General features: G+C 39.8%; 1 protein-coding gene across 1 annotated transcript in view; it reads right to left on the bottom strand.

Annotated features, from left to right (window-relative positions):
- The window catches only part of C7H2orf73 (chromosome 7 C2orf73 homolog), a 36,720-nt gene extending 14,870 nt beyond the window's left edge, over positions 1-21,850 (bottom strand). Inside the window, exons 1-3 of the mRNA XM_032352120.1 lie at positions 21,725-21,850; positions 17,758-17,959; positions 3,236-3,389 (exon numbers count right to left, since the gene is read on the bottom strand). Coding sequence (XP_032208011.1) covers positions 3,236-3,389; positions 17,758-17,959; positions 21,725-21,750 — 382 coding nt within the window. The 5' untranslated portion in view covers positions 21,751-21,850. The remainder of the gene's footprint in view (positions 1-3,235; positions 3,390-17,757; positions 17,960-21,724) is intronic.
- Between the last annotated feature and the right edge of the window lie 3,782 nt (positions 21,851-25,632).

Here is a 25,632-nt window from a genome sequence, read left to right as displayed (position 1 = left end):
GATCTCCTACTACCTGATGTAGTCTCAGCCTGCTACTTCTCCACCATCTTGACTCCTCCCCCACTGAGTTAAATACCCTTCTTGAAATGCCCTCTTATGGTACCATGAGAAACAGGAGATATTCTATAGATTAAAAAGGACCATGTAGGCCATGGTGAGGAATTTGAAATTGACTCAACAAACAATGAGAAGTAATTCATCTCATGGAAGAAAGTGATATCATTTGTATTTTTAAAAGATCCTTCTAAAAATGGTGTGGAAAACATATTTTGGAGGAGAAAGAGAGAAAGGAGCTGTACAACATTAGTAAGAAGACATGGAGTATATTTTGGAGAAATAGGTGTCAAGCTTTGTTGATGGATTGGATATAAAAGGTAGAGAGTTCTGGAATGTCTTCTAGACTATCAAAACTTGAGGGGGAATAGAAGTGACATTTACTGAGAAGAGGAAAAATGGCAGAGGACAGGTTTGAATGCGGTTATTGAAAGGAGATTAGCTTTCCAAGAAAAGATGGTAGGTAAGTGGCTGGATGGGAGTTCAATCCTCAGCAAAGAGGACAGGGCTAGAGAGATAAATTCGTTCCTTTGACTTCAACCTTAAACTTCTATTCCTTGTTTCATCTCCTTTGGGTAGTATTTCTTCAGTACTCATGTTAAATAAAGATATTAGCACCCTTCTTTCTACTTCCCATCTTCTGTCAACTCTTGATATACTTTTCTTGTTAAGGCTCATAACATAATCCTATAAACACATTCAAAATTTCTATACTATATCTGTGTAATGCTAAAAGCTAAAAACTATGAAATAACATTTATAATATAATTATATGAGTTTTGTTCACTTAAGGGCCAAATATTGTGCTGGGACTACATTTCTTTCTCAGTGGGTCCAAAGCCTGGTGCCACCTGAAAAAGAATGGTTCTAGTATTTGTGTTCAATCAATCCTCTTTTCTAAGTCAAAAAAATTTTCCCTGGAAATTTTGAAGACATAACTCCGTTGTGCTTTTGTATCAGCACTGCTTGATTCCATACGGATCCTTATTTCTTAGTGATTAATTTTTCTTTCTCTTTATGGAAACTTACAGAATCTTCTTTTTATGATTGTTGCTTTGCAATTTCATAATGATATATAGGCTGTATCTTTTGTCCCTTCACACTTGGAAGCACTCAGTAGACTCCTTTAATGCCTCTCTCTTATATTGGGAAACTTTCTTATTATTCTAGAGGCTGTGTAGAATACTGGTTTTTACTGGAGGTAGACTGAGTTCAAATACCAGTTGTTTGCTCTGTAGCTTTGGGGAAGTTATTCAAACTCTGTGCTTGCTTTCTTATCTGAAACATGAGAGTATTAATAATATCACCATACTAATATATTCCTTACAATTGGACTGAGAATCGAATGGGTAATATTTAGGAAGTTCCATAAAATGCTGGCAAATACTATGTGCTCAATAAATATTATGTGTTGATAATTATCTCTGCTTTTAGTTTTATTCCTTGCTTTTCTGGAGCTCCAGAAAAGTTGGACCTCCCAGACTGATTCTCCACTTTGCCTTTATCTCTCATAGTTTCTAGTTTTTTGTTGTTGCTGCTGCTGTTGTTTTATGTTCTGTGATGTTTCCTTGACTCTACCCTCCAAACATTAAAAAAATGATAACTTGGCCTAATTGTAATCTTTGGCTGTACATTCATAAACTAAGAATAGGATAAGAGATCAGCTGGAATTATCAGAAAACATAACTGGTGTGGTTAGTTGACTTTCTGGCTGAGGCACTGGGCTCCACTAGTCTTAATGTTGGCATCGAATAGAATGTTCATGACTGGAGTGGTTCTTTAAAAGACAGACTTTCCGGTCGCCCTTGAATTCTCCCCTTGGATTCATTCTTGCCTTTTGCTTTGCCTGCTGACTGAGCCTCCAGCTACCCTGGGGTTTTGTCAGACAGATTGACTCTTTGCTGCCTTTCCCTCTGTCTTTTCTAGGCTATTGCTTCTTTGTTTTCTGTAATCCATCAATAAGTTTTCATTCCTTCCCACTCTGCAGAAAGTACTCCTTTCCATTCTCCTCATCTTTGTGGGTTGATTGCTTTACTATTACTTAATAGAGTATGGGTGGTGGTGGATTTAGATGTCTGTGTTCAGTCTACCATCCTGAATCAGACTTCATTACCGTTCTAAAGGAGAGACCATGTTATAGATCATCTAACAGTCCTCTTCATTAACTACCACACTTAAAGTGGAAAGCATGCTGAATATTACCATTTTCTAATGTTCTGATCTTCAACCTACTTGCCCTTTGTATCCTTAACTAGATGGGCCAGATCACAGAGACCTGAAGGCTAAAATTAAGTAAGGGACTGGTGACTGCTAAAACCAATCCTTGGTTGTCTACTGTCATGTTCAGAAAATTATCTGAAGTTTAACTTATGAACTTTTATATGGAGTGATGACCGGAACGGGTACTCAATAAATACATTTTTGTTTTGATGTGATTGTGCACTTCTTTAAGACCTGCAAAAGTCTACCCCAGCCCTAAAGATGACTAGGACATGTGGTAGGAAACAGATAGAAGCTGACTGAATGTGAAAAAGTTTATTATAATAACATGGTCAGGTAAATAACTTTGAGATCTGACAATGTTTTAACAGTCCACGTAACAGTATTTCCTACATTGTTTTGTGGGATACCAGTCATGTGAAAATCTAGAAAAAGGTTGAGGTGGTCAGTAGTGGGGAAAACATAACATTCTTTATTCTTCCTTTTGGAACACATTATGCTTGTGCTTACAGTAAGGGTTTTAAGAGTTCTGTGGCTTAAAAAGATCTGTTTAGTTTTATAAATTCAGTTCTCAGAAAACTTATTTGAGCACTTCCTATTTTTTTGAACATCACAAGGAATTAGTGTCCCTCAGAGTACACTTAGAGAAATCCTGTCTACAATTTTAGTAGTTCTTAAAATGTGGTGTCAACAATAGCAGAATGCTACTAAGTATATGACTTGGAGGCCAATGTTATCATGATCAGGCCAATTTTTATTATTGTAAATATGTTTGGAGATAAGCTGTCCACCAAGAAGGGATAAAGAACAAACATGTCAAGGGCTGCATTGGTTGTATGTATATTTTCAACTCCTATAGAGAAATAATTTTCTCAGGAGGGGCCAGTACATCGAATACACCTTAATTTGATAGCAGTAACCTGAGAGAATGGGAAAGAGGTTTTATCACAGCTAACCTTACCTATTCCACAAGAAGGCTTTTGCAACTTGCTGTGTTTGACTGGCAAAACCAATGGACATGCTGGCTTTTGAAAGTCACTCCTCTGGGTGCTCTTAGTGTCATAAGGTGGTTGGAAGGGATGCTCCAGTCTTTTACCATGGGACCACCAGTCACCCTTTATGGGAAAAAAATTGGAAACACAGAATTGAATCCTATAGAACATTTTCATATACTGCTTGATATCTCTGAATGTTCAATTTCGATTCAGTAAGTTATTGGGTATTCTAGTACTAAAATGGAATCCTAAAATCTAGGAATAAGTATGTTTTTATAAAGACTGAATTTTTTGAAAAGGTACTTAAAAGTGAATTATCATATATTTTTAGCCAAAATAAAGATGTTAAATTCTTAAACTACTTCCTGTCAACAGACGGAATGGTAAAAATCAACTAAGTATATTTCTATATTTTGTACTACCATTTTATTATATATATATATATATATATGTATATATATGTATATATATGGCTCAATTTAATGTAAAAATTATGTTCTATACTTTTCATTATGAAAATACAAATAATGTATTATCATCTAATATGGCAGTTTTCATAGTTTTCCATCCATGATCCACACCATGAAATAGATTTTGCCATGCAAGAACACAAAATGTGTAAAAGTACATAAAACACAAAGTTTCACAATATTTATTCTTACTACATGCAGTGCACTTGACTATTTTTCTATTTTATCATTTGTCTCTTCTATTCCATTTCACAATGCTAGTTGCAGCCCACATTGTTTTATAACCCACTAGTACCTCAGTTTGAAAAATTTTGTTCTAAGGGAAAATATCTCCACTGTTACTGAATTTTTGATGGTAAAACCTAACTTAAGTATCCAGGAATGGGAGAACTAATAGATTCTCCCCGAGCACATATTAGAATCTGATCTCTTAGAAGTTGTGAAAAGAGTGAGGGGAAACTTACTCAGCTTAATTCTAAATAAACACTTTTTTAAAAACATCTAGTTGATCAGGTAGACTTAAGACACCTTGGGAAGAGAAACTGTGACACCTGGGAGTTCTTGGATATTGTTAGACAATGAAAGTAACTTTGGGTATAATCACACACCTACTTTGGGCTTTGAGGAGAGAGATGGGGTTATTAAAAAAATCAGCCATGACTTCATAGTCAGAGACTTGAAAAATGTGATTCAAAGGGGATGAATATGATATCACAGAAGTAAAATTCTGACAGTACAGTTGATGCTATAGTGCTATGAAAAGTAAGAGGCATTTGAAGACATCTTATCTGACTCCAGAGGGAGTCAATTCCCAAAGTAGCTTAGTTTCTAAGAAGACAGGCATGTATAAAAGAGGTGTACAATATCAAATAAAAAAATAATAGTTTCATGGAGTCACCTTGTCAGGAGATTGTCAAGAAGCTTAGAAGAAATTCATGATATATGTCAAAGGTAGCAAAAATAGAGTTTTCTGGGAGAAAAAAAATCTATTATATCAAGAAATCACAGAAAGGCTAAGAATTTGAAGAAGAATACACAAATTCAGGGCTGAAAGTCAGAGCTCCTCAACTTTAGGTTCTTCATTAAGGGATATTATCTTCAAACTGAAAAAGACAGGATGAACATGGACCCATGAGGGAACTGAGCCCTGACTAACGGAAGAGAGAGTTAGACCTCACTTGGAAACTTTTAACTACTGCCAGTTTTTAGGCCAATGACAAATTGTAACCCAGGGTAGTGAATAAGTTTGCAGAGATCAAAGGAGTTTAGGAACAAAGGAATTTTGGAGAACAGGAGAGATGGGTTGAAGGGTGAATTACAAAAATTAAGACTACTTGATGTCGATCCTGGGAATTCTAGAACAGATTACTCAACAGATGGTGTCTTCTCACTATCTGGCTGAAAATAGTCACATCTAACTTGTCAGAATGCCTGCTTCTTGCAGGCCTCCTCCACTGCACTAGTATGATAGTGCTTATTGTGCCCCAAGGTCTCAGATTTACAGGCCTTTTCTCACTTACCCTCACCACGATTCTGCGAGTAGATACACACCCACTTCACAGATGAGAAAACTGCTGGGAGATTAACTTCCACGAAGTGTATCCCTAGTAGGCAGCAGAGCTGTCCAAGTCAGAGCCCTGCCCCCATCCATGCAGGCCTCCCAATTTCCATGCTCTGTTGCTTTATCATATCTGCTGTAGAATGCAAAGCAAATAACCACAAACCTACTTAAATTATTTCAGGAGTAACAATAAAGAGATTTTGAGTAACTTAAGAAAGCTCTTCTATGAAAAGGCTTTAAGAAGTACACTGTATATTCTTTTGTTGATTAGAAACTTATTTTGCTAATACCCAAATTACTGGCTAAGTGACTCTGGGATGAGCAAACTTCCTGGCAGCACTCAGTTATTTTTTTGAACAAGAGTTTATTGCAAAAGTTACCCTAAAACCAGAGATATCAATTCACCTCTCAAGATTTCTCATGAATTCAGAATTTTACCAAAACAGTCCCTTTAATATCACAAATTATAAAGGAAATAATGAACAATGTTTCCTAAAGTGTGACTGATGACTTGAAGACCTCAGAGTTGGGGGAAGTATTCTGATTAGTGTTGTAAATGGGGTGAAGCTTCACTTCGGCAGAATGAAATCCCACAGTTCAAAAAATGCTGTTTTTCTGTTTTCTATTTCTGGATAGCCTGCCCTTTGCCTGAAGAGTCTGGTTTGTTCCTGGAAGAGTGAGAATGTATGTGGACTTGCGCACATGCACATGCCATTTTGGTACAAGCCTTTGTTCATGTAAGATTATAAGATTAAAGAGATAGGTGGAAGCTTATATTTTTTGTTGTTGCCTGTTTTTCCTTTTCTTCTTTTTTTCAAAGATTTTATTTATTTGACAGATAGAGATGACAAGTAGGCAGAGAGGCAGGCAGAGAGAGAGAGAGGAGGAAGCAGGCTCCCTGCTAAGCAGAGAGCCCAATGCGGGGCTTGATCCCAGGACCCTGAGACCATGACCTGAGCCTTTAACTCGCTGAGCCACCCAGGTGCCCCTGGAAGCTTATTTTTAACTTCACCCCATGCTGAAGCCAAAGACTAAGTATAAAAATTTACTGCTCTGTGCATCATTACTTGAAGTGGATTGTAAGGGGTTGACATGAGTTATTAATGATGAAATAAGCCAAGCTGGGAAAAATCTCTACTGTGGTTGCTTTGTCTAGATTTCAGGGGTCAGTCTACCTCTTGCAGATTGTGGAAGGGGTTTTGCCTAAAAAGTTCAAAACTTTGGACACAGAAAATGCAGGATGCCTTCCCTTCTAGCCCAAGGCCAGTCTTCTTTCCTGCCCCAGGCTAACAATCACTGGAACTCCATAGTATGGAGACATCTGGGAGATTCCCGAGGAAGAGATTCCCACTAACCCCCGCCCCTGGAAGACCTGATGGCCATTATACTGTAAACCCTTTAGCCACCTTTGGAAACCACTGTGAGACAGTCTTTATTATACTTCTGCTATCTCTAAGCCTTCAGAAATGCATTAGGAGCCATTAATTAGTTTTCATTCTTTGGGAAATTACGGAAGAGTCTTGGGTGAGAAATAGATAAAGCAGTTGGGGCATCCTGGCAAAGCCCGTTAAGAGAACACAAGAGGTGGTAGGGAGAGTTCCACAGTGGCAGCCTGGCAAAGATGGCTGCCGCTGGTGGTGATTGTCTGTGGAACACAGAATCCTACTTTGGGGATTCCTAGGGAAATACAGACTTTTGACAACTATGCAGAATCACATTTTATTAGTGGAGCTCAAAGGCTTTCAAAACACTGAAGTGTTCTGGGAAACAGTAGCATTACATTGTATCTATGTTCATCTCTATTTTGCTGTGGATACCAGGAGTGTTGAAATACCTCTTTTTTTTTTTTTTAAGATTTTATTTATTTATTTGACAGAGAGAGATCACAAGTAGGCAGAGAGGCAAGCAGAGAGAGAGAGAGGGAAGCAGGCTCCCCGCTGAGCAGAGAGCCCGATATGAGACTCGATCCCAGGACCCTGAGATCATGACCTGAGCCGAAGGCAGCGGCTTAACCCACTGAGCCACCCAGGCGCCCTGAAATACCTCTTTTTAAGCAACTCATAATGTCCCTGATATGTTATTCCTAAATTGTGTTCTGTGGAATACTAGGTCTGTAGCACATTAAAAGGTGTTATATAGAAGTGGTTTCCAAAGTTAAATAAATTTGGGAAATACTGAGGTAGGTAAACTGAAATAAGTTTATCACAGGATTTCTTAGAATCTTTATATACAAATATGATTTGTGAAGCTTTAAGATCTAAATATATAGCTTTTCCAAAATGTATTTGACTTTGGAATGTCATTTTATTGAACACATAGGGCTAATGCTCTGAAACATGCACTTTGGAACATGATGACCTAGTATCATCTCTTTTAAAATACCAATATTTGGGGGCGCCTGGGTGGCTCAGTGGGTTAAAGCCTCTGCCTTCAGCTCAGGTAATGATCCCAGGGTCCTGGGATCGAGCCCCGCATTGGGTTCTCTGCTCAGCGGGGAGCCTACTTCCCCCTCTCTCTTTGCTTGCCTCTCTGCCTATTGGTGATTTCTGTCTGTCAAATAAATAAATAAAATCTTTAAAAAAAATAAAATACCAATATTTAAAAACAAAACTTGTGATTAGAAGTGACCAAGCTGGGGCACCTGGGTGGCTCAGGATTAAGCCACTACCTTTGGCTTGGGTCATGGTCTTGGGGTCCGGGGATTGAGCCCCGCGTCAGGCTCTCTGCTCATCAGGGAGACTGCTTCCCCCCTCTCTCTGCCTACTTATGATCTCTCTCTCTGTCAACTAAATAAATACAATCTTTAAAAAAAAAGTGACCAAGGGCGCCTGGGTGGCTCAGTGGGTTAAGCCGCTGACTTCGGCTCAGGTCATGATCTCAGAGTCCTGGGATCGAGTCCCGCATCGGGCTCTCTGCTCAGCGGAGAGCCTGCTTCCCTCTCTCTCTCTCTCTGCCTGCCTCTCCATCTACTTGTGATTTCTCTCTGTCAAATAAATAAATAAAATCTTAAAAAAAAAAAAAAAAAAAAGTGACCAAGCAACAGCTCCTTTTTACTTTTTCTGGCACCCCCAATTTTATGTCCCTATGTACAACTGTGTGGTTGTTTCATTTAAACATCTTGTAGGGGCACCTTGGTGGCTCAGTTGGTTATGCGACTGCCTTCAGCTCAAGCCATGGTCCTGGAGTCCCAGGATCACATCCTAAATCAGGTTCCTGAATCGGCAGGGAGTCTGCTTCTCCCTTTGACCCTCCCTGATGCTTCCCTCATTCTCTCCATCTCAAATGAATTAAAAAAAAAAATCTTTAAATGTCTTGTAATTAAATAAAATTAATCTGGTGTTAGGTTCTTAAGCTATTAGCAAAACATGTAAGAGAGCAGATATGCCACTTTAAATATGAGGCACTTTATTTTCTTCACTCTTGCACTAAAGCCAGCACTGGTATAAACGAGTTAATTTTTTAAAACAATCAAATTAAACGTTAAAAAGAAGCCTGTCATCTTAAATAAAGGAACAAAGTGTACAGATATGTGAAATGAACATTCTTTATTACTCCTGGAGTACGTGAACATGAGTACACTTAAGATAGCTCTTTTTGGGGGAGGAGTCAAGATGGCGGAGAAGTAGCAGGCTGAGATTACTTCAGCTAGCAGGAGATCAGCTAGATAGCTTATCTAAAGATTGCAAACACCTACAAACCCAATGGCAGATCGAAGAGAAGAATAGCAATTCTAGAAACAGAAAATCAACCACTTTCTGAAAGGAAGGACTGGCGGAGAAGTGAATCCAAAGCAACGGGAAGATAGAACCCTGGGGGAGGGGCCGGCTCCCGGCAAGTGGCGGAGCAACGGAGCACAAAATCAGGACCTTTAAAAGTCTGTTCCGCTGAGGGACATCGCTCCAGAGGCTAAACCGGGGCGAAGCCCACGCGGGGTCAGCGTGGCCTCAGGTCCCGCAGGGTCACAGAAGGATCGGGGGTGTCTGAGTGTCACAGAGCTTACAAGTATTAGAACGGGGAAGCCGGCTACAGAGACAGAGCCAAGAATGAGCTCACAGCTTGGGGTTACCTTGAACCTGTTGCAGGCTCGGTGAGCTTGGAGCGTGGCCAGAGGCCACAGAAATGGGAGTAATTGGGCGCGGTTCTCTGAGGGTGCACTGAGGAGTGGGGCCTGGGCTCTCGGCTCCTCCGGGTCAGAGACCAGGAGGCCGCCATTTTCATTCCCATCCTCCGGAACTCTACAGAAAGCGCTCAGGGAACAAAAGCTCCCGAAAACAAACCCAAGCGGATTACTCAGTCCGGCCCCTGGTAAGGGCGGTGAATTCCGCCTGGGGCAGACACTTGAGAATCACTACAACAGGCCCCTCCCCCAGAAGATCAACAAGAAATGCAGCCAGGACCAAGTTCAACTACCAAGGAGTGTAGTTTCAATACCAAGGAGAGCAGTGGAATCCCAGAGGAGAAAGCAAAGCACAGAACTCATGGCTTTCTCCCCATGATTATTTAGTCTTGTAGTTAATTTATTTATTTTTCTTTTTCAATTTTTTTTTCTCTTCTTCTGCTAAATTTTTTTAACTTTTACCCTTTTCTTTTTAAACGTTTTTTAACTAGTTTATCTAATATATATATATTTTTCTTTTTTATACTTTTTCTTTATTCATTTTCTTTTTTTAATCTTTCTTTTCTTTGCTTTTTTAATTTTTCTTTCTTTCTGAACTTCTTTTTATCCCCTTTCTCCCGCCTCACGATTTGGTATCTCTTCTGATTTGGTTAAAGCATATTTTCCTGGGGTTGTTGCCACCCTTTGAGTATTTTACTTGCTCCTTCATATACTCTTATCTGGACAAAATGACAAGGTGGAAAAATTCACCACAAAAAAAAGAACAAGAGGCAGTACTGAAGGCTAGGGACCTAATCAATACAGACATTGGTAATATGTCAGATCTAGAGTTCAGAATTACGGTTCTCAAGGTTCTATCCGGGCTTGAAAAAGGCATGGAAGATATTAGAGAAACCCTCTTGGGAGATATAAAAGCCCTTTCAGGAGAAATAAAAGAACTAAAATCTAACCAAGTTGAAATCAAAAAAGCTTAATGAGGTGCAATAAAAAATGGAGGCTCTCACTGCTAGGATTAATGAGGCAGAAGAAAGAATTAGCAATATAGAAGACCAAATGACAGAGAATAAAGAAGCTGAGCAAAAGAGGGACAAACAGCTACTGGACCATGAGGGGAGAATTCAAGAGATAAGTGACACCATAAGACGGAACAACATTAGAATAATTGGGATTCCAGAAGAAGAAGAGAGACAGGAGCAGAAAGTATACTGGAGAGAATTATTGGAGAGAATTTCCCCAATATGGCAAAGGGAACAAGCATCAAAATCCAGGAGGTGCAGAGAATCCCCCTCAAAATCAATAAGAATAGGTCCACACCCTGTCACCTAATAGTAAAATTTACAAGTCTTAGTGACAAAGAGAAAATCCTGAAAGCAGCCCGGGAAAAGAAGTCTGTAACATACAATGGTAAAAATATTAGATTGGCAGCAGACTTATTCACAGAGACCTGGCAGGCCAGAAAGAGCTGGCATGATCTATTCAGAACACTAAACGAGAAAAACATGCAGCCAAGAATACTATATCCAGCTAGGCTATCATTGAAAATAGAAGGAGAGATTAAAAGCTTCCAGGACAAACAAAAACTGAAAGAATTTGCAAACACCAAACCAGCTCTACAGGAAATATTGAAAGGGGTCCTCTAAGCAAAGAGAGAGAGCCTACAAGTGGTAGATCAGAAAGGAACAGAGACAATATACAGTAACAGTCACCTTACAGGCAATACAATGGCACTAAACTCATATCTCTCAATAGTTACCCTGAATGCTAACGGGCTCAATTCCCCAATCAAAAGACACAGGGTATCAGAATGGATAAAAAAACAAAACCCATCTATATGTGCCTACAAGAAACCCGAAGACACCTCCAGATTTAAAGTGAGGGGGTGGAAAAGAATTTGCCATGCTAATGGACATCAGAAGAAAGCAAAAGTGACAATTCTTATGTCAGATCAATTAGATTTTAAGCCAATGACTATAATAAGAGATGAGAAAGGACACTGTATCATACTCAAAGGATCTGTCCAACAAGAAGATCTAACAATTTTAAATATCTATGCCCCCAACATGGGAGCAGCCAACGATATAAACCAATTAATAACACAACAACAATAATACAATAATAGTACGGGACTTTAACACTGCCCTCACTGAAATGGACAGATCATCCAAGCAAAATATCAACAAGAAAATAAAGGCCTTAAATGACACACTGGACCAGATGGACATCACAGATATATTCAGAACAATTCATCCCAAAGCAACAGAATACACATTCTTCCCTAGTGCACATGGAACATTCTCCCGAATAGATCACATCCTGGGTCCTAAATCAGGTCTCAACTGGTATCAAAAGATTGGGATCATTCCCTGCATATTTTCAGACAAAATGCTCTGAAGCTAGAACTCAATCACAAGAGGAAATTTGGAAAGAACCCAAATACAGGGAGACTACACAGCATCCTTCTCAAGAATGAATGGGTCAACCAGGAAATTAAAGAATAATTGAAAAAATTCATGGAAACAAATGATAATGAAAACACAGCGGTTCAAAATCTGTGGGACAAAACAAAGGCAGTCCTGAGAGGAAAATATATAGCAATACAAGCCTTTCTCAAGAAACAAGAAAGGTCTCAGGTACACAACCTAACCCTACACTTAAAGGCGCTGGAGAAAGAACAAGAAAGAAACCCTAAACCCAGTAGGAGAAGAGAAATCATAAAGATCAGAGCAGAAATCAATGAAATAGAAACCAAAAAAACAATAGAACTAGTCAACGAAACTAGGAGTTGGTTCTTTGAAAGAATTAATAAGATTGATAAACCCCTGGCCAGACTTATCAAAAAGAAAAGAGAAAGGACCCAAATAAATAAAATCATGAATGAAAGAGGAGAGATCACAACTAACACCAACAAAATACAGACCATTATAAGAACATACTATGAGCAACTCTACGCCAACAAATTTGACAATCTGGAAGAAATGGATGCATTCCTAGAGACATATAAACTACCACAACTGAACCAGGAAGAAATAGAATGCCTGAACAGGCCCATAACCAGTAAGGAGATTGAAACAGTCATCAAAAATCTCCAAACAAACAAAAGCCCAGGGCCAGACGGCTTCCCAGGGGAATTCTACCAAACATTCAAAGAAGAATTAATTCCTATTCTCCTGAAACTGTTCCAAAAAATAGAAATGGAAAGAAAACTTCCAAACTCATTTTATGAGGCCAGCATCACCTTGATCCCAAAACCAGACAAGGATCCCAACAAAAAAGAGAACTACAGACCAATAATCTTGATGAACACAGATGTGAAAATTCTCACCAAAATACTAGCCAATAGGATTCAACAGTACATTAAAAGGATAATTCACCACGACCAAGTGGGATTTATTCCAGGGCTGCAAGGTTGGTTCAACATCCGCAAATCAATCGATGTGATACAACACCATCAATAAAAGAAAGAACAAGAACCATATGATACTCTCAATAGATGCTGAATAGCATTTGACAAAGTACAGCATCCCTTCCTGATCAAAACTCTTCAAAGTGTAGGGATAGAGGACACATACCTCAATGTTATCAAAGCCATCTATGAAAAACCCACTGCAAATTATCATTCTCAATGGAGAAAAACTGAAAGCTTTTCCACTAAGGTCAGGAACATGGCAGGGATGTCTATTATCACCACTGCTATTCAACATAGTACTAGAAGTCCTAGTCTCAGCAATCAGACAACAGAAAGAAATTAAAGGCATCCAAATCGGCAAAGAAGAAGTCAAACTATCACTCTTCCCAGATAATATGATACTATATGTGGAAAACCCAAAAGGCTCCACTCCAAAACTGCTAGAACTTGTACAGGCATTCAGTAAAGTGTCAGGATATAAAATTAATGCACAGAAATCAGTTGCATTTCTCTACACCAACAACAAGAAAGAAGAAAGAGAAATTAAGGAGTCAATCCCATTTACAATTGCACCCAAAACCATAAGATACCTAGGAATAAACCTAACCAAAGAGGCAAAGAATCTATACTCAGAAAACTATAAAGTACTCATGAAAGAAATTGAGGATGACACAAAGAAATGGAAAAATGTTCCATGCTCCAGGATTGCAAGAACAAATATTGTGAAAATGTCTATGCTACCTAAAGCAATCTATACATTTAATGCAATCCCTATCAAACTACCACCCATTTTTTTCAAAGAAATGGAACAAATAATCCTAAAATGTATATGGAACCAGAAAAGACCTCGAATAGCCAAAGGAATATTGAAAAAGAAAGCCAAAGTTGGTGGCATCACAATTCCAGACTTCAAGCTCTATTACAAAGCTGTCATCAAGACAGCATGGTACTGGCACCAAAACAGACACATAGATCAATGGAACAGAATAGAAAGCCCAGAAATAGACCCTCAACTCTATGGTCAACTAATCTTCGACAAAGTAGGAAAGAATGTCCAGTGGAAAAAAGACAGTCTCTTCAATAAATGGTGTTGGGAAAATTGGACAGCCACATGGAGAAAAATGAAATTGGACCATTTCCTTACACCACACATGAAAATAGACTCAAAATGGATAAAGGACCTCAATTTGAGAAAGGACTCCATCAAAATCCTTGAGGAGAACACAGGCAGCAACCTCTTTGACCTCAGCCACAGCAACATCTTCCTAGGAACATCGCCAAAGGCAAGGGAAGCAAGGGCAAAAATGAACTATTGGGATTTCATCAAGATCAAAAGCTTTTGCACAGCAAAGGAAACAGTTAACAAAACCAAAAGACAACTGACAGAATGGGAGAAGATATTTGCAAATGACATATCAGATAAAGGGCTAGTGTCCAAAATCTATAAAGAACTGATCAAACTCAATACCCAAAGAATAATCCAATCAAGAAATGGGCAGAGGACATGAACAGACATTTCTGCAAAGACGACATCCAGATGGCCAACAGACACATGAAAAAGTGCTCCATATCACTTGGCATCAGGGAAATACAAATTAAAACCACAATGCGATATCACCTCACACCAGTCAGAATGGCTAAAATTAACAAGTCAGGAAATGACAGATGCTGGCGAGGATGTGGAGAAAGGGGAACCCTCCTACACTGTTGGTGGGAATGCAAGCTGATGCAACCACTCTGGAAAACAGCATGGAGGTTCCTCAAAATGTTGAAAATAGAACTACCCTATGACCCAGCAATTGCACTACTGGGTATTTACCCTAAAGATACAAACGTAGTGATCCGAAGGGGCACATGCACCTGAATGTTTATAGCAGCAATGTCCACAATAGCCAAACTATGGAAAGAACCTAGATGTCTATCAACAGATGAATGGATAAAGAAGAGGTGGTATATATACACAATGGAATACTATGCAGCCATCAAAAGAAATGAAATCTTGGGCGCCTGGGTGGCTCAGTGGGTTAAGCCGCTGCCTTCGGCTCAGGTCATGATCTCAGGGTCCTGGGATCGAGTCCCGCATCGGGCTCTCTCCTCAGCGGGGAGCCTGCTTCCCTCTCTCTCTCTGCCTGCCTCTCCGACTACTTGTGATTTCTCTCTGTCAAATAAATAAATAAAATCTTTAAAAAAAAAAAAAAAAGAAATGAAATCTTGCCATTTACGACGACATGGATGGAACTAGAGGGTATCATGCTTAGTGAAATAAGTCAAGTGGAGAAAGACAACTATCATATGATCTCCCTGATATGAGGAAGTGGAGATGCAACGGGGGGGTTAAGGGGGTAGGAGAAAATAAATGAAACAAGATGGGATTGGGAGGAAGACAAACCATAAGGGACTCTTAATCTCACAAAACAAACTGAGGGTTGCTGGGGCAAGGGGATTGGGGGAAGGGAGGTTGGGTTATGGACATTGGGGAGGGTATGTGCTATGGTGAGTGCTGTGAAGTGTGTGAACCTGGTGATTCACATACCTGTACCCCGGGGGATAAAAATATATGTTTATAAAAAATAAAAAATTGGGGCCCCTGGGTGGCTCAGTGGGTTAAGCTACTGCCTTCGGCTCAGATCATGATCTCAGGGTCCTGGGATCGAGTCCCACATCAGGCTCTCTGCTCATCAGGGGGCCTGCTTCCCTTCCTCTGTCTCTGCCTGCCTCTCTGCCTACTTGTGATCTCTCTCTGTCAAATAAATAAATAAAATCTTTAAAAGAAATAAAAAATAAAAAATAAAAAATGAAAATGAAAAAAATAAATAAAATGCAAAAAAAAACCAACAACACCAAAACACACAAAACTTTCACGAAACCAAAAAAAAAAAAAAAAAAGATAGCTCTCTTTGTTTTTAATATATGAATAGTGCCTCCACTCCAAAACAAATATGCCCTTAACTCGGTGATATATCTTCAGTCTTTGTGTATATCTCCTCACTCTTATCCACCAGCAGCCTCTCTTCCCTGTCCTCTCACTTCATCTCAAACTTCCTTTCACCACCTCTTAAAGGTCTCTGACTCATTTAGCCTTTAGCAGCAATAAATAAGGATCCTACGGCTACTGTATCACCCACCCCATCTGGATCGCAGCTCCTGATATCACCTTTCTCAAGACACCTATAAACTAGTAAAGAAAATTAGTGCCTTGATTTTTGAGATTTTTACATTTTATATTTCCATTCTCAAACCCATTTCTTTTACTTAGTATCTCCAAGATAAGGATGGATTCAGCTAATAGTTTGGGTTTAACTCAGTCCTGACTTAGAGCTCAGGAGAGTCATTCATTAACTTTTGTAAGAAATATGGGAACTGGGCGCCTGGGTAGCTCAGTGGGTTAAGCCTCTGCCTTCAGCTCAGGTCATGATCTCAGGGTTCTGGGATCGAGTCCCACACTGGACTCTCTGCTCGCCAGGGAGCCTGCTTCCTCCTCTCTCTCTCTCTCTGCTTGCCTCTCTGCCTATTTGTGATCTCTCTCTGTCAAATAAATAAAATCTTTAAAAAAAAAAAAAAAAAGAAATATGGGAACTTCACTAACCTGGATTTCTGGACCAGACTTAGATCCCTCAGGTAGGCCTGGACTATTAATATCTTTAAAGTCCCCTCATGGTTTATAAAACAAAATAGCCTTAAAACTGGCCACATAGGGTTTTATTACATGACATTAATACATATTTGACTACATTAATTCCTGCCTCAAGAAGATCTCCCATTCACACACAGTGCCCTGGTATGCTAGCGATTTTATGATATGAACATTGGATGTTACTGATGTGAAGACAGGTCATTAAAAGCAATCTCTATTTAAATGTCAAGTTAAATCACAATTACACATAAACTCACATGGCAAAAGAACTTTGTGGCTGAGATGAAGTAAAACATCTCAGGTAGAGGACTATCCAGGATTATCTAGGTGGGCCCAATGTAATCATACCCATCTACCAAGGAGGGAGGCAGGAAAGTCAGAGCAAGATTTGAAGATGCCATGCTGCTGGCTTCCAAGAGGAAGGGGCCACGAGCCATGGAAAGTAGGCAGTTTCTAGAAGCTGGAAAAGGCAAGGAACTGGATTTTCCTTTAGATATTCCAGAAGGAAACCAGCCTTGCTAATAACCAATGAGACTGATTTTGGACTTCTGAGGTCAAAAAGTGTTAAGAATAAAATTGTGTTGCTTTAAGTTGTGTTTAAATTTGTGGTAATTTGTAATATCGGAAACAGGAAACTAACAGGATAAACTATACCTCAACAAACCAAAGTTTAAAGAAAGAAGATAATGAAATAATATGATAGTGAAGAAAAGTGCGGTTTGACTAAACCAACCATCCTGGGTCAGAAACCTGGCTATGATAAGGTTTGCTTACTTACTTGCTTACCATTTGCTTACTATGTAATCTCAGATATGTGAATTACTTCTTTGTGGTATGTTATCATCCATAAAATATTTCTAATGCTACCTCCTAGAAACTGTTGTACAGATTAAAGGCTATAACTTACATAAAACACTTAGCTCATCCCTAGCACTTCACACACTTTAAATAAATGGTAGCTATTATTTTATAGAGAGTATCATGGGAAATTTTTATAGTAGAATATGTAACACAAATACGATATTACAGATTTCTCCAGTATCTGCCAAACACTACTAAGTGGCTATAATCTGATCCAATCTAGGAAAATAACTATTTGGATTCCTTTTCTATTTATATATTGTTTGTATGCAACAGTTATCTGGGAGAATAGTCTCAGGTTACTGCTTTTAACTATTGGATTATAAAAAATATTAGACTGAAATATGTCACAACCTTTACGTAGTCTGTGACCAAATTATCCTGCAAAACAGCTTCTGAATCTAAATCTGTATTTGTATATAAGGAACATACGTCCAACCTGCTTTTCTGGCCCTTTTCTGGGATCTATGTAGGGAACTGGTTCATTCAATGTTCTTGCATTTGTATGAATGAATTTTGCATAATATATACGTCCTCTCCCAACAAATGGTTTTGAATGTTGTATACTTTTTCCAGGTTGTTTGATTTCTTCTTTTTTTCCAGTTACATACACTATACCACCATCTTCTATTTTATGCTCTCTGAAAAATAGAATTACATAGTAAGTAATGTATCCCAATGAACATTTTAGGACTGTGTCATAATTGATAAAATAAAATTTAATATATTTCAAGTATCAGTCAAGACAATTTAAGTTTTATTAATAGTTATAAGGGACTTATGCAATTAAAATATGGAAGGGTATCTTCTCATTTTAAATCATATAAAAGATGAAGGGATTTGTGTTAATTATGATTACTCATAATAATACACCAGCACAATGTACAGACTTTCACTTGCTTGGAATAAAAAAAAGAGTAGTGATTTTATCATGGTTACAGATCCTGTTTGGAACATGTATTCATGAAGGTAAGTTACATGCTAATCTTAACTCATCTTTTTTAAAAGTTAGTTACTTAGGGGATGCCTGGGTGGTTCAGTAGGTTGAATGACTGACTCCTGATTTCAGCTCAGGTCATGATCTTGGGGTCCAGGGATCAAGCCCAGATCTTGATTCTGACTCAGTTCATGATCTTGAGACCCAGGGATCCAGCCTAGGGTCAGGCTCCTTGCTCAGTGGGAGTCTGCTTGAGATTCTCTATCTCCCTCTCTCCCTGTCCCTCCCTCCCCCACCCCACACACTCTCTCTCTAAAATAAATGAATGAATCTTAAAAAAAAAAAAAAAAGTTAGTTACTTAGTAAATTCAGTCACCTGGACAAGGATAGCTATTTAATTTTAAAAGTTCACCTGGCAAACTTATAAAAGGTACCAAATGACCACTGTTATTTATCTTTTCAGGAAAATACCACTGTGGAGGCATGAGAACAATCAATTCAATCTCATCACTTTTTGCTTTTAATAACTAGACTGGTACCAAAGTGAACATTATAGAATTTTTTTAAATATTAAAAAATGTTTAGAAGCAATTTATAGAAATTTTCTCCTTTTAAATAAAGAGTGGTAGACATTATAAAAGGCAGTATTTTAAAATTTCACATACTTGGAAAGTAAAGGAAAGAATGAAATAGATTAATGTGAATACTTTTTACATAGAAGCTTTTAAAATTAAAGCCCTGACCTATGGAAGGTAAGTAAATAAGATTACAAATTTATAGAGAAAATGAGCAGTTCTGCTTAGTCTTGGCCCTGAAAATATAACCCCTCCGTTACTTCAAAACAAAGTCAGGTTCATCTTTTCTATCATATCATTTTTTAGTGAAAACCCCCAAATGCATTTGTGTTGCATTTATAGTGAATACTGCTTCCTCATCAGCTTTGAGGCTGCAGGATCCAGCTCCAGCTAATCTCTTCCAAGGCAATGAGACCACTCTCCCCTCACTTCTCCAGACAGCACACCTGCTTTCAGTTCCCGGACACACCAGTTATTTTCCTTCAGGACATGTGCAAACAGTGTCCCCTCTGCCTGGGCAGTTCTTCCCTGGGTCCCTGCACCACTGGTCCATTATCTTTAAGTCTCTGCTTAAAAGCCATCTCAGAAGCTTTTCCTAGATTTCCCCCTTTCTGCCCCATGTAGTCTCTATTTTAGTACTTTCTTTCATAATACCATGACTTATAATTTATGTATCCAGTTTTGTTTTGTTTTTTTGGTAAGCACTACAAATACCCTTTACTGGTCAATAGCTCTCCATAAGGGTGAATGAAGACTGTGTTTCTTTCATCATTATGTAGCTACCTGGGGAAGCATCCTGTTCATCACAGTTACATGGACCGCCATTATAGTATTTGCATATTCTGGTCAATCTGCTGGGATTATTTTTTAGTCTGGTTTAGTGTAACTGTATACACCCAACCCCCACTCCAATACAGATACAAACAACATTCAGCACCCTTGGACCCTACCTCCCTGCTGCCCAACACAAATTGCTCTCTGTAAAGGTTTTAGAAAGACTGATTACTAGTCAAGTGTGAGTAACTTCTAAGGCTTTTTCTATTACCTTTAAATAAACACTTATATCTCTGGAAAGGTCATGATTGATTTTATTATAGACATCTGACATCAGTTTTTCCATCTGCTTCTCATGGTTGTAACTCAGCAATATACTTGCACTGGCATCACATCCTTGAAGGGACGGACTGTGGCTCTATGGGTGCATGCATATGCATTCGTTCAATTAAGTATTTGGGGTGTGAGTAGCTATAGATTAACACATAAATGTGAAGTATGTGATTCTGTAGTAATTTCTTAATAGAAGGAAACACAAAAATGGGCAGTGAAGAAAGGAAGACAGAGCTGGAATCTCAACTCTGCCATTTAATACCTGAGCCTTGATTTCCTCCTTGGCATGGTAAGGCCAAGAATACCTATTAAGAGAGATGTGACAATAACGTTGAATAATTCATTCTTTCAATAGATTATTTATTGAATTTTGTGCCTGGTGCTGCTCAAGGCACTGAGGATACAGGAGTGACAAAACAAAAATTCCTGCCCTCGCAGAGCTTACATTCTAGTGAGGGAAGGTAGATGAGAAATCAAATAATAAGTAAAACATAGTCTTTTGGGTGGTGTTAAGTGCTAAGGACAACAACAGAGCAGGGAATGGGGAAAAGGAGTGCATGTATGTGGGAGGGTGGCTGCATTTTCAGACAGGGTGGAGGCTGCATTATGAAGGTGGCAACTGAAAAAAAGAAAGAGAGGAGCGAGCTAAGAGGATATTTGAGGAAGGGCATTCTAGCAGAGTGAACTGTAATTGCCAAAGTATGGCAACAGAAGCACCTGGCCTTAGGTGCTTCTCTAAGTGTGGTCCCAGAAGGAGCTGCATTGTCATCCATTTTACCTTGATAGTACAAATTCACCGGTTCCATCCCATCCCGAGATAGGTTCCCAGGAAACTTAACCAGCTCTCAAGTGATTCTTGAAGTATGTTGAGAACCACTCTTCTAGTGACAAAAATACAGGCTTTGGAAGCAGATACCCCTGGCCATGTTGGTATTAAACTGTAACACCTTGGTCAATAGTTCTCAAAATTTAGCATACATCAGAATCACCTGAAGGCTTGTTAAAACCCAGATTATTTATTGTTCTCAACTCCAGATTTCTGATTCAGTATATCTGTGGTGGGGAGCCTGTAAGAATATGAGTTTCTAGTAAATTCTCAGATGCTGCTGGATTGGGGCGGGAGTGGGGTGGGGTGGGGGTGGAGAGCACACTTGAAGAATCACTGCTAGCGGGGAGGCCTGCGTGCTGGAGCAGGGTGCAGTCAGAGGGCAAGCAGCAGATAAGACCAGGTAAAGGAAAAGGGGCAGTTTGGGGCGGTCTCACAGGCCACTGCAAGGACCTTAGCTCTTACTCTGCAAGGGCCCATGGAGAATAGTGATCTAACCTACGCTGTAAAAAAAAGAAGAAGAAGAAAAAAAAAGACCTCTCAGACTGCTAAGTGGAGAACGCACAGAGGCAAGGGGAGCAGCAGAGACTGTTACAACATCCAGGTAAGAAACGCTGGGCCAGCGTGCGGATGATGCTGGAATTCTGGATATATTTTAAAGGTAAAGCCTAAAGAATTTGCTAATAATTTAGATGTGGGGAGTTAGGAGTGGAAGATTCCATGGGACTTGAAGACTGTTGGGCCCGGCAGCGCTTGTAAAGCGCCTGACACACAGTGGGTGCCGGGTAAGCGGTGTGTTTTAAAAAGTATTCCGGTAAGCGCTCAACTACTAGAGATAGGATGGAAGAGGAAAAGCTCTGATAGCGCTCCGAGGACCCACCCCTCGGGTCTCACTTCACCCTCCCCGAAGGAAGGAAATAATTTCAGAGGGGAAAATAGAAAACCAAACCCCAGCACTTACTGCTGCTTATCCTCCTTTTCCTCCATGGGCTCCCGCGGCCTGACACGAGGCAGCGAGGAGCCTCACGGGAAGATCTGGGACTAAGCCCTGCCTGGAAAGGGGCGCGCGGAGGGCCGGGACTGTGACTCGTGCGTTGCTAAGCGACGGCGGGCTCCAGGAACTCGGCCTCGGAAACCGGCAAGGGGGCGGAGCCGCAGCGCGCAGGCGCAGTAATCCGGATGGGCTCCGCAAGCTTGCGGGTGCGGCCGCCTGATCAGGCGGGGGCAGGTGGTTGGGTCTATGGGCGTCTTTTCCGGACCCGCCCCGGGCTGAACGCTGTGTGTTTGAACTTGGCCTTTCCTATCGGTCCGGGCGGAGTATTTATTAAGGCCCACGCTGGCCTTGGCGATCAAAAAGGGGCGGTTCCTAGAGCCTCCCCCGCGGCCCTAGGCTCTGGTGCTGGAGGCTGTATTGCTTGCGTATCCGCAGAGCCTCGCAGGAGGCCTCCCCGGCGCTGCCCACGTCTGCCGGAGCTGGCTCCAAAAGTGCACGCAGGCAGGAGAGAAGCTTGTTTACGTGAACCGTTAAATACTGTGCAAGTAATGATTGCTGCTCCTGGGCTGACTAGTCTTTGCTTGAAAAAGCTTGGCTGTCGCTGTTCTCCACGATTTCTGGCAAATCTTTCCACGGCCCGGCAGCAAGCATTAAAATAGAGCAAGGGAACACTCATCTCCTGCAAACGAGACTCCCCGCGGTGTGTGCATCTGCTCCAGCCTGAATGGGGTTCAGTACCGGGCGGAGGGAACTGTAGGCTATGGCCGCAGGTTGGGGCTGGTATTCGTAGCGCTTATCTAAAAAGAGCAAGTTCCTGGGAAAAGCAGTTGATGACTTGCGTCCACCTTCTGGCCCCCGATTTTCTTACCTCATTTCACCATTGCTTCCCAGTTTCCATTACCAGAGCCAAATTTCTTTGGCATCAGCCGTCGTAAATCTTGTATTTGCCTGGATAATGGGAAAAGAAGAAACCCTTATTGGGTTGAATTCTGCTGTATATGTGTACTTGTGTATGTGTTCTGTAACCCAGAGCCAGTATTAATATATATTTACATTTACCTGGAGTAATGTGGAGAGAACCAAGTCTGGTCGCCGGACTCACTGTACATACGTGAGAAGAATATATGAATAGAAGTTTGATAGCTAGTTACCTACACAACTAAATTGGTAAAAAGAGTGGAGTGTGTATAAATACATGTGTGTTTGGGGAATAAGGATTGGGTGGGTAAATACGTATGGGGAGAGTGGGTTGAAAACCCCCAAATGGGGGAACTAACAATTGAGGTCCTGCTTGAGAGCCGGCCGTTTGTTCAGCACCGTATGACACCGCATACTTACTTGGTCACCGTCTCTGGGGGCATAGGCCGTTGGGGACAGTCGGTGTTTGAATCCTGGTTCCACTCTTTAGTACCTGCTTCAGCTGGGCAAATGCTCTATTCTCTCTGAGCTTCAGTGTCTCCATCCACAAAAAGAAAATATTTCTTTTTTTTATTTTTAAATTTTTTTTAATAAACATATAATGTATTACTAGCCCCAGGAGTACAGGTCTGTGAATCACCAGGTTTACACACTTCACAGCACTCCCCATAGCACATACCCTCCCCAGTGTCCATAACCCCACCCCCCTCCCCCCAGCAACCCTGTTTGTTTTGTGACATTAAAAGTCTCTTATGGTACGTCTCCCTCCCAATCCCATCTTGTTTCATTTATTCTTTTCTTACCTCCCAAACCCCCCATGTTGCATCTCCACCTCCTCATACCAGGGAGATCATATGATAGTTGTCTTTCTCCGACTGACTTATTAAAATGAAAATATTCTTAAGGTTGTTCTCCAGTGAGGATTTCTCAATACAGGCAGAGAGTACTGACCAGGGTGGGTGGGCAGGCTTGTGGTCAGTCCCTGGTCATTATTAGCTTGGGTTTTGACTGAGAAATTTGATGGGATATGCTACCCCATGTCTTTAAGACCTAGTCAATTCTTTCATAAGTCCCCCTAATATTGATTTCATCCTTCACCAGTCTCTTCAAGCTCCTAAAACCACTCACCTTCAGGGACAATCCCAACTGCTTGCTGTGAAGAAATGAGGACTTTAACTTTGTCCCTTTCAAAACAAATTCACCTGCATTCAACAAGATGACAGTTGTTTGGTTTTATTTTGAGTCATATAGTATAAGACTAAAATCTAAATATATCTATGTCAATCTCTTTCCAATTGTTAAGCAGTTCATGTATATGTAGATGTATTGAGGGATGTAAGAAACATTTTAAAAAGATAATTATGCCTACCACAGAGAAGCCACAGTCTGGTTAGGAATATAAGAAATAGATACTGGGAAATGACACATGATACTAGTATGTAACTGGTAGTCATAAGTGTCAAATTTCAGTGCTGAGGATAATACGGTGTTACAAAAATGTGCCCATTTTTTAAAAAATGCCAATTACTTATGACTGGTACATCCTCTGTAAGGCACTGCAAAACAATGCAGATTTTATAATAATAGTAACTTTTTAATAGAAAAAGCACTGAGATGTTAGTTTTTTCTACTATGAACTAGCTGCTCTGACCTAGGAGCAACACTTAAACCTGTCTGCTATAGATTTTCACTTGTAAGGGGGAAATAAAAAAGGTCAGATGAGATAATCTCTATGATCCCTTTCTGTAAAATATAGTGATTCTACTGGGAAATTTATGTTTGAAAATCAGTGAACACACTAGCCTCAATAATACATGTAATTTTCTCATGTTAGGTAGTTTGGATTCTTGTCAGCAGAGAGTAATTCAACGTGGTTTACTAATATTGTACAAGTTAAAAAACCAGTGCTATTTGAGCGAGAACACCATATGTGAGGAAACACAATAGGATAGCAATTGCTCATCTGAAATGTTATAGATGCAGAAAATTGTTAACACTTTTTTTCAAACCATAGGAAAATGCCAAAAATAATGAAGGTACAGTTGTATAACTTGAGAGGAAAGGAGAGTCCGGCTTCCTCTCAGTTCTTCAGTCATGTGATACCCATGAGGAGCTCAAGAGTATGGCATCAAGCCAAATCTATCTCTACTTTTGTTTTTAAAGATAGTTCATTTGCCTCATTTATATGTATTGTATAGGTTAAATGAGAAAACAGAATTTATCCTGACACATAGTAATCACTCATTAAAACTTGGCTATTAGTTTTCTGCCTGTTTTTATAATTAGTAGACAGTTCTTCAAGTACATGTATTACATTATCTGTTTTTGTCCTTATTTTATTACCTTAGACTAATACTTTTTAAAAGATTTTATTTATTTATTTAAGAGAGAGAGGAGCAGAGGGAGAGGGAGTCCCAACGTGGGGCTCGATTGGACAACCCTGAGATCATGACCTGAGCCAAAATCAAGAGTCAGCTGCTTAACAGACTGAGCCACCCAAGTGCCCCTTAGACTAAGAATGCTTTCAACCCAAAATATACATTAATTTGAGGGCAATGGAAATGAGAAATGTTAGTGTTAGGTTTACCTTTGAAAATTAATAGGTTCAAATGAATTATAGGTAGGAAAGGAGCCCTGAGTTTTCCTCTGGTCTAAGTTTAAAACTAAGTGATTTATATTGTACTTTAAAGAGAGATAGATGATAAAACAAGCAGGAGGTGTTACATCAATTAAAAGGTAAAAGTCTCTAGTATAAATCATGTAGATCATTCTAAACAGATCTATGCATGAATATGTTTATATTCATATAATATATGCATAAAAGTCTTAAGTTTTATGAGCTCTCTTGAAATAACTAAAGCAATTACAGGCAGCCTGGTTACTCCGAAATCATGGTCAGAAATCATGAGTTTGGCCATTTACCCCATTGAAGGAAGAAACCTGTATTTTATGAGTTC

Source organism: Mustela erminea, chromosome 7, assembly GCF_009829155.1.
Source record: "Mustela erminea isolate mMusErm1 chromosome 7, mMusErm1.Pri, whole genome shotgun sequence".
Taxonomy (NCBI): domain Eukaryota; kingdom Metazoa; phylum Chordata; class Mammalia; order Carnivora; family Mustelidae; genus Mustela; species Mustela erminea.
Note: the sequence above shows the minus strand (reverse complement) of the source record. Positions and strands in the feature narration are given on the sequence as shown.